We start from the raw sequence: 9,858 nt of genomic DNA, 5'->3' as shown, positions 1-9,858 counted from the left end.
CTGGGGCCGGCCGGGGAGCGGGCGAGGCGAGGGCGTGAGGGCCGCGGGCGGCCGGCCGACAGGCGGTGAGCATTGGAGCGAGGCCCGGCGGCGAGGAGCGCCGGGTCCTCTCAGCGCCTGTCGCCTCCCAACTCAACGAGGAGGGCCCGGGGGGGAGACAACAGTTCGGCGTGAATCTGGCCCGCGGCAGGAAGGGGGGCCGCGGCCGGGTCCCGAGGCCTCTGGAGAGGTGGCTCCGAGCTAAGCGGGGTGGGGGATGGAGCCGGCGGCGTTGGGAGGGATGGATGTAGGCGAGGGGCCCCGGAAGAGGCGCGAGGGATCGGGTCCACATCAGCGAATTCGCTTCTGGGAGATAGATGAGAGGTTGCCGACGAGGAAGCTACCCTGGATTTGGCTACAGTTAACTTGGAGAAATGCAGGCAGCAGGGACGGGAATACACTGGAAGTGGCTGAGGGACTTAGTAGCCAGTTGGGGAAATACTATTCCTGCCTCTGAAAACCGGAAGGGAAGAGTGTTGAGTGAAGGTGTGACGAGTAGCAGGCCGACTTCTTTGCCTGATCCTGGAAAGGGGAGGGTGCAGCAAAAGTCCTTGGAACGAATTCCGTCTCTACCAGTGTTTTACAAATATATGTGCGGCTCTCCCCCTCGTGTGTGTGTGTGTGAGTGAGTGTGTGATTCTAGAGTAACAGGACAGGCACTTCTGAAAGGTCGGTTTCTAATTACACAAGGAGGAATTCGCTGTAGAAAATTTAGACTCTAGATGAGCAGCAAGAAGTCGGTTATTTGCCTCTGCTCAGCATTTTGGAGGGGCCGAGTTTGAAGCTGCTGCTGGTTACTTTCAGTGACTTAATTACATCTTCAGTGACTCGAAGGTGTGAAAGGCCTAGAGAGAGAGGTTGTATTCAGTTGGAAGCCGTCATTGAGCAGTAATGATTGATTGATGGAGGGGAGGGAGGCGCTAATTTTTTTGGTGTGATCCGCAAAGCCAGACCTTTTGCTGTAGGATAGCTATTGTTCCTTTAGTCAAATTTGAAGCCTTTTTGCTAAATTTAAAAAAATTAGAGCGGTCTACGGCTATGATACCCTGAACAAGCCCAATCCTGTCTGATCTCGGAAGCTAAGCAGGATTGGGCCTGGTTAGTACTTGGATGGGAGACCACCTAGGAAGACCAGGCGCTTTAGGCATAAAAAATAAAAAATAAGAGATTGTAAGCTGACAAGGTCCTTGCAGTCTGTGAGGTAAACCAAGGGTTGCCTCGCCTAAAAAAAAAATAATAATAATATGGAATAGAGATCGCGTTTTTGAGTCCTCGTAATTAAATTGTATCTTGGAATAAATAGGCTGTGGTATAGACAAGAAAAAGAGTCCTGGATTGAGAAACACATCATTGTTAAATTCAAGAAAGGTTTTTTTTCCTGTGGGTGCCAAAATATGAAAAAAATAATTTTTGAAAAATGACATGCCCATTATAGAAGTGCATTTACAGGTAGACTGTAAGTGAATAGCTGACTAAACTCTGGACTGCCAATTTACCATGACAGTTATACAAATGACCTGGCATTTTAACACCAGGTGTTAGAATCTACTGTCTTAAACTCATTCCTGAAAATGAACATGTGACTTCGCTACCTTTTGTTTTCATTTTCAACTCATACTCACATTTCAGTTTTAGGGAATATTCAAGTTTGGACAAATTAGAGTATCCAAAATTGTATATCTTAAAAAAATAAGTGCAGTACCTTTCTGTAACACACTTTTTACACTTGACTTAATATGTATGTAAACATTTAGTAAAACAATATTTAACTATTATGTGTCCTACACCCTGATATTCTCTATTCCTTTTGATCGAAAGTGCTGGTCAAGACTTACAGACTTGATTTCTTGACTTTACTGAGTTTGGAAAATGATCTTCTATATCAGGGGTACCCAGCTCTTGGGGCTTGGACCTGTACCAGTCCATGGCCTGTTGGGAGTCGGGTGGCACAGCAGGAGGTGAGTGGCAGGCGAGGGCCAGCAAGCCACACTGCATCTGTATTTGCAGCCACTCCCCAGCACTAGCATCACCCCCCAGCTCCACCTCAGGTCATCAGGCATTAGATTATCATAGGAGCACCAGTCCCTGGTGCCAAAAAGGCTGGGAACTATGTTCTATAGGATAAGCAAGAACTTCGCTGAGCTGTTCTCAGCTGCCTCTTGTTACTAGTTGAATTGAATTTTTTAAACTTTTTGCCTCCAGGCCTCCATCCTTGGCTTTAAGATTTTTATCCCTTGTCTGCTTAAATTTGGCAGTCTCCTGCATTTTCTCACTTCGAGGTTCTCTGAGATTTCTGATGGAGGTTCCCAATTAGTGTGCCTTAGGGTTCCAAAATCATTTAACAGAATTCCTTCTCGCATTAGTATACTGGGTCATGGGTGGATGATAGAATGATGTAGTAACTTGAATGACGTAGCTTGATCTCAGCAGATGTATTTGCATTTGAGATGTGGCCCTCCCTCACTTTTAGGGTAGCACTGGTTAAGAGAAACTCATTTAATTAGGACCCTGTTCTGATGGCCATGGCCCACTTTACTTTTTCAAACCCTTTAGTGTGTTCAAACATCCATTCTGAATGAGAGGATAAGAGATTAAACCACAAATAGTGGTTTTTTTAAAATTCCTCCTTCTCCATCCCCTTTGTAATATGTTAACATTTAAGCATGTCAAAACCTTATGGGGGAGGGGCTAGTTTTCCTTTACTTATTAAGAAACAGAGTATTAATTTCCCGTGTCAGGACATATTACCACACCTATAAATGGAAATGCGTAGACTCTTCTCTGGTCATGGGAGAGCATCTTGGTGCATCCTAAAGCCTTTAAGTGCACACTTACTCCACTTCCTTCCTGGTGGTCTCTTCCTATAAAGAGTGGCCAGGTCTGTGCTCAGTTATCATTTGGACTCTTTGGAAACCTGTAGCAAATGAATTTATTTTTCCCTGACAGGAGCTCATGAGTATGCCCTAAAGCGGTTTCATCGGCTCAAAGACTTGCAAGAGTGACTGGAGTCTCACTGCCACACAAGGGCCAGTGGAACACAAAGTGCCAGGCTTCTTTTGCCTGGTTATTTCATATTTTCCATGCTGGTTCCCAAAGGTGTGGGAAGTGTAAATGAATTAATATGTGATTTATTTCTTCCGATATGTAAAGTAACCTATTTGTTGATAATTGTAGCAAAGTATGAACATCATCTAAAAAGTTGAGACTAAATAAGCATCTTGTGGAAAGAAACCGAATTGGCTCTTTTTGTCCGTAGGTAAATGAGCTAAAAGAGAAGGGCAATAAGGCCCTGAGTGCCGGCAATATCGATGATGCGTTGCAGTGCTACTCTGAAGCAATTAAGTTAGATCCCCAGAACCATGTGCTCTACAGCAATCGCTCAGCGGCCTATGCCAAGAAAGGAGACTACCAGAAGGCTTATGAGGATGGTTGCAAAACGGTTGACTTAAAGCCTGACTGGGGCAAGGTAAGCTGTGGTTGAGTTGGGGCTCTTCACACTTTCCAGAAATGCCTTTTGTTTGCAGTTCTTAAGTATCTGATCCTCGCGACTTGACTGGTCGTCTGTCCCAGTAGATTGCTACTTTATTACCGCCCCCATCCTCCTCCTTGGTTGAGTATATTTTTCATAGTAATAGCATATTTTATCAGATCTGAAGTACCATCAGTTGTTAAGACATGTTTTATTTTTTGTACTACTGAAAAAGAAAGTGCTTCCCAAGAAACTGACAACACTTGATCATAAGATGAATTAGGGTGGAGAGGATGTGCCTCTTCCATCTTTGGATTCTTGAAGTGTTGGTCTCGGCATTATTATATCCTGCTCCTCTTCCTTTTTTTTTCTTTGGCTTTCACACGAATGTCCATTTTGTTCTAGGAAATGTAAAATAGGATCTTTTGAGTTCATCTTCTGGACTTACCTCTAGGTATTCTTTATAGAAATGTATCGTTAGGTGATTTCATTGTTGTGCGAACATCATAGAACGCACTTACACAAGCCTGGGTAGTATTGCCTAGTGCACATCTAGGCTGTGGTAAAGCCTACTGTTCTTGGGCTAACCTGCACAACATGTAGTATATGGTACTGAGTATTGTGAGCAACTGTAACAGTAGTATTTGTATATCTAAACATGGAAAACGTACAACAAAATATGGTATAAAAGAGAAAAATCGGTACACCTGTATAGGGCACTTACCACAAACGGAGCTTGCAGGACTGGAAGTCGCTCTGGGTGAGTCGGTGAGTGAGAGTGAGTGGATGTGAGCACTGCTGTAGACTTTCCAAACACTGCGCACGTAGGCTATGCCAAATTTATTTAAAGAATAGTGTAGCATTGCCCTACGACATTGGGATGGCTACGATGTCACTAGGTGATAGGAACTTCTCAGCTTCATTATCATTTTATAGGACCACTGTTGTATTTGCAGTTTGTCATTTACCAAAATGTCATTATGCAGTGCATGACTGTATTTTATGTCTGTCTTTGCTGATTTAAGGGCTATTCACGAAAAGCGGCAGCTCTTGAGTTCCTAAACCGATTTGAAGAAGCCAAACGAACTTATGAGGAGGGTTTAAAGCACGAAGCAAATAATCCTCAGCTCAAAGAGGGTTTACAGAATATGGAGGCCCGGTTGGCAGGTGGGCACCATGTACATTGTCATTTTCTCTTTTTTCATTGTTATTTTTTTAATGAGTTTAATTTCGAGGCTTGCCCCCCTTCTCCACCCCAAAATGTCAATTCGGTAGGCTCTAGGGGCATAGTAACTTGGGTGAGTTGACTTCTTAGTGATGTACTTTCCTTTTTCGGAACAGAGAGGAAATTCATGAATCCTTTCAATATGCCCAATCTGTACCAGAAGTTAGAAAGTGATCCCAGGACAAGGACGTTGCTCAGTGATCCTACCTACCGGGAACTGATAGAGCAACTGCGAAACAAGCCGTCTGACCTGGGCACGTAAGTCTTGAGGCAGCATGATTTGTCTCTGAAAGTGGACATGAACATCGTGCTTTCTTCATGAGATGCTCTGGCAGGGGTTTCCCTCGATCAGACTGCAGTTTTTTGCCTTTGCTTTTTCTCTAAAGAAAGAAGGTTCATTCTAACCTTCATGTGGCTCTTCGTTGCTTTCCTCCAATTCTGATCTGGCACCAACCCTGCCCTTTGTATACACACAGGCCTCACTGTCTGGTAATATAGTAGAGTGGAAACTCAAGGTTAAAAAGAATGTCAGGTATAAAGATGTGTCTAATTCTCGTATTGGTGTCTATGTCTCTGAATCCCTCTGGCTCCTGAGGTCAGATGAAGTTTGCATATGATTCATTTCTCTGTAGATCTGCAGCTTTCAAGAAATAAATCTGATCTCTGTTACCTCATTTTAGATGGATTTTTGAAGAGTTGAGTATTCCCCAGTTATAACTCACAGAAGAGTGCAGAATGTAGCAATCTGTTGATGGATAGAACCTTTTCTGTACAGTAGTCTGAGCTTTAGTAGTAAGTAGGGGTTTAAGATTGGTCGTGGGAAAGAATAATTGCTACTTTTCTCTTTTTATACTAGGAAACTGCAAGATCCTCGAATCATGACTACTCTCAGTGTCCTCCTTGGAGTTGATCTGGGCAGTATGGATGAGGAGGAGGAAATTGCGACACCTCCACCACCTCCTCCTCCCAAAAAGGAGACCAAGCCAGAGCCAATGGAAGAGGATCTTCCAGAGAATAAGAAGCAGGTCTCATTTTTTTCTTTTTCTTTTTACTATCTCATACATTTGTGAAACAACCCAGTCGTCTAGAAATCGGTATGTCAGGTGGGAACATCTGTCTACCTTAGATGGCTGCAGTTATTTTTGAGTGCTTAGTATGTGCTAAGCTTGTTATTTATTAAAATAGCCAATATGTTAAGAAATCCACTTCATAAGCCATTTCATAGGAATCATGTATCTCAGAGACTTCTGGCAGTGGCAGCTACCCTTCCATAGTCCCACAGCTGCTGTGGTTCTGCCAGCATGGATACTGTCGAGGGCAAGCCCGTAAAGTTGTGAGTGATCCTTGTCCTTGCCATGATTCAGAAGAATATTGTCTATATCAGTCCTTAGGCCTCTGCTTCTGTGTTCCGGTTGGACGTGGTGTATAATTGAAAATTGTCCACTTACCAACACTCTCTTCCAGAGCAGGAGGCAAGTGCCTAAATGATTTTATTTCCCTTTTTGTAAATGAGAACAGCAGATTGTTGCCAGATTTAGCACTTTTCAATGGGTAAGCGTTGGTTATTTGGGGTGTTTCAAAACTGGAAAAGGGCCCTACGATGTGGGTGGTAATGAGCTGTGCTGAAGACTGTGTCACCAGTGCAGCCCCTTCTCCTAATCCTCTCACCACCCCCTCTGCTGCTGTTCCCTGACAACTGGGACCCTGAGACAGCCACACAACAGAAACCAGACTGAGTGTAGCCTCTCGCAGTAAACCTGGTATGAAACTGTGATGTCCTCTTTGAAGGTGATTCAAGTTGAAGGGATTTCCTCTCCCCTGAAGAAGCCCTCTATTTTCTGACAAAGATCCAGGGGAGTAGGTAGAAAAGGGAGTTACAGAGGAAGCAGACATGACACTAACTCTTCATTCTGATAGTACTTCACTGATTAAAATCTGTAGCTAGCTGATAAAGAGGCCTGTGGATGTGAAGAACCCTGCTTCCATAGACATGGTAGTTGCAGGTGCTATTCAGTACCAGTGACAGATCACAGGCTTTTGCTCTCTTTGCCGTCTGGGTTAGATTTGTCAGCACTTCTTTCAAACTTCATCTAGGCACTGAAAGAAAAAGAGTTGGGGAACGATGCCTACAAGAAGAAAGACTTTGACACAGCCTTGAAACACTATGACAGAGCCAGGGACCTGGACCCTACCAACATGACTTACATGACCAATCAAGCAGGTGAGGCCCAAGGCAAGGGGCATGTGAGTTGTTAGGCAGTCCTCAGGGAGAGGCATGGGCTGACTCTTCCTTCTTAACCATCCTGCCTGGCAGCCGTGTACTTCGAAAAGGGTGACTACAGTAAATGCCGGGAGCTTTGTGAGAAGGCCATTGAAGTGGGGCGAGAAAACCGGGAAGACTATCGACAGATTGCCAAGTACGCCTGACCTTCTGGAGTGCCTTGAGTGGTGTGGAGGGTTCAGTGTCTGAGACTTAAATTTCCCTGCATGGGGAGGAGGGTTGATGGCTACAGAACCTGCTCTGTTAACAGTGGGCTGGAAAGGAGGCCGCAGGAGTCGAGACAAAGGTGTTGGAAGTGCACAGCGCCCAAGCGGTGATGGGGTCTTGTCTCTGCTCTGCCCTTAGCAAATTCTTTTCCTCTTGTCTTTGTCAGAGCTTATGCTCGAATTGGCAATTCTTACTTCAAAGAAGAAAAGTACAAGGATGCTATCCATTTCTACAACAAGTCTCTGGCAGAGCACCGAACGCCAGATGTGCTCAAGAAATGCCAACAGGTGGGTAAGGAAAGAATAAGGGATGTTTTGTTGTCTCTTATTATTATTTTAGTCATTGTAGTTATTATTTAATAAGGAACCTTAAGTTTTTAAAAATAGTATCTTTGGTCATTTTATGTGATGCCCTGTCACTTAATGATGACATGTAAAGAATAACCTAGGTTTTTTTTTCTTTGCCATCTTTTTTTTATCAGCCAAGATTTCAACCTTATATGTGTTAAATATTGAGAGTGTGCTGACAATGTTATGTTTCATCTTGTAACTTAAGACTTTTTATATAATCAAAATATCGTGTATTTTATCGGTTGTCAAATTAAGGGAAGATGATTGTATTCACAAAAACATTGGTCAGAAAATTACTCGTGTTATTAACACATGCATCATTTTCCCATAGGGCATAAGTCAGTACTATTTTATTTCACAGTGTATCTTGATAATGAGGACTAAAATTCTTAAAACAAAAATTAAATCTCACCATCAGTATTCTTTTAAAACTAAAATCCTAATCAGGCTTTTAAAGCCCAATATTTATGTTTCAGGGAATTTAAATGACTATTCTAAGAATAATTTTTTCTTAGGCAGAGAAAATCCTGAAGGAACAAGAGCGGCTGGCCTACATAAACCCTGACCTGGCTTTGGAGGAGAAGAACAAAGGCAATGAATGTTTTCAGAAAGGTACGTACAGCCCAGACGATGGCACTTTGGGATGAGTGGTGTCGATGTGCGTCTGGGCCTTGGCTAACTGCAAGATGAATATGGTCTGGTGGGAGAAGGTAGCTGCTTGCTTTTTTAAAAAAGTTCTTTTCCTTATGCAGGGGACTATCCCCAGGCCATGAAGCATTATACAGAAGCCATCAAGCGGAACCCAAGAGATGCCAAATTGTATAGCAATCGAGCTGCCTGCTATACCAAACTCCTGGAGTTTCAGCTGGCGCTCAAGGTAGGAAGATCTAGGAATGTGGAGCAGCCATCATTGTAACATGTACATCAGGGATGTGTTGATGGTGTTTTCTCTTTTCACATTTTCATCAACATCACCTTGATGTTCTTACTTTGATTATAGATTCAAGGTGGTGGTGCTTGTGTGAGGTTCGTAAAATACAGGACTTGTCTCCACCCGTTCCCAGCCCATGGAGTTGTTAGTGGATGGGAGTATTTGGGAAAGTGGAACCTTTCCCACCTTCCCTAATGACGCTCATCATTTTTTCTCCCCATTATCCTTTCTCTCATTTACTTGTTTTGCCTTTTTTACATTTTAAGTGTCTGATTCAGTGGCATCAAACACACACATTGTTGTGCAACCATCGCCCACCATCCAGCTCCAGAACTTTTTCATCCTCCCAAACTGAAACTCTGCATCCTCCCTATTCTCTCTCCCTCAGGCCTTGGCAGCCACTGTTCTACCTTCTGTCTCTGAATTTTGATCACCCAAGGCGCCCTGTATAACTGGAACCATACAATATTTTTTTGTGTTTGGTTTATTCCACTTAGCATAATGTCTTCAAGGTTCATGTTAAAGAATATGTCAGCATTCTCTTCCTTTTTAAGTGTGGATAACTATTTCATTATATGATTGTATCACCTTGCGTTATCCATTTATCTGTTGATACCTGAGGTTTCCACTTTTCAGCTATGGCGAATAATGCTGCTGTGAATGTGAGTGTACAATATCTGAGTCTCTAGTTACATTTCTTTCAGGTAATAAACAGTGGAAGTGCTGGATCATAGGGTAGTTCTGTGTTTAATTTTTTTTGAAGAACTGCCATATTTTCCACAGCAGCTTTACCATTCTTCGTTTTTTTGACAGGTCTGCTGTTTTCAGTCACATTGAGTGTGGTTAAGTATGATTATGTTCAGCACTGTGGAGGAGTTATTCCCCGTTGCTCTCTTGAGCACGAGCCGCTCTGTGCCTCTTGGCTATTTTTTAACTGTTCTCTAGAAGGCAGACCTGGACCATCTGTGGGAAGGTGACAAAATATGATCTGTCTAGAGACACCAGTACCTGAGTCCACAATGGTTTTATTTTTGATGCCATTATTCTTTGGATCTGTGTCTGGCCTAGAGACATCACTAGGTAGGACTGTACAATGTCAAGTTGGTTTGCAAAACAGAGAATAACTAGTCACCTGTAAAGTCACTTCTCAATCATGCAAATGAGGAAAGAAGGAATGGATTTGCTCCTGGTCTTAGAGATTATTGGTGGGAGAGTTGGAATTAGGCCTAGCTATGCAGTACAAACTATACTGCATAGCATTCTTTTCCATATAATTTTATATTTTGAAATTATTGCAAACAAAATTACATAAGAGTACCTGTGTATTTTCCACTTCTGTTCAGCAGTAAGTATCGA

The 9,858-nt window shown here is 43.1% G+C and overlaps 1 protein-coding gene and 1 pseudogene across 1 annotated transcript in view; both read left to right on the top strand.

Moving 5' to 3' along the window:
• The window catches only part of STIP1 (stress induced phosphoprotein 1), a 12,360-nt gene that overhangs the window by 219 nt on the left and 2,283 nt on the right, over window positions 1-9,858 (top strand). The window contains exons 2-10 of the mRNA XM_006911165.2: window positions 3,296-3,505; window positions 4,534-4,675; window positions 4,850-4,991; window positions 5,590-5,758; window positions 6,828-6,954; window positions 7,048-7,150; window positions 7,388-7,508; window positions 8,087-8,183; window positions 8,324-8,448. Of these exons, the coding sequence (XP_006911227.1) occupies window positions 3,296-3,505; window positions 4,534-4,675; window positions 4,850-4,991; window positions 5,590-5,758; window positions 6,828-6,954; window positions 7,048-7,150; window positions 7,388-7,508; window positions 8,087-8,183; window positions 8,324-8,448 (1,236 nt within the window). The remainder of the gene's footprint in view (window positions 1-3,295; window positions 3,506-4,533; window positions 4,676-4,849; window positions 4,992-5,589; window positions 5,759-6,827; window positions 6,955-7,047; window positions 7,151-7,387; window positions 7,509-8,086; window positions 8,184-8,323; window positions 8,449-9,858) is intronic.
• Window positions 1,068-1,186, top strand: LOC112479262 (annotated as a pseudogene).

This window comes from Pteropus alecto, unplaced genomic scaffold (genome assembly GCF_000325575.1).
Source record: "Pteropus alecto unplaced genomic scaffold, ASM32557v1 scaffold43, whole genome shotgun sequence".
In the NCBI taxonomy this organism is placed as follows: Eukaryota; Metazoa; Chordata; class Mammalia; order Chiroptera; family Pteropodidae; genus Pteropus; species Pteropus alecto.
The sequence above is the reverse complement of the archived record's forward strand: the minus strand, read 5'-3'. Positions and strand labels throughout refer to the sequence as shown.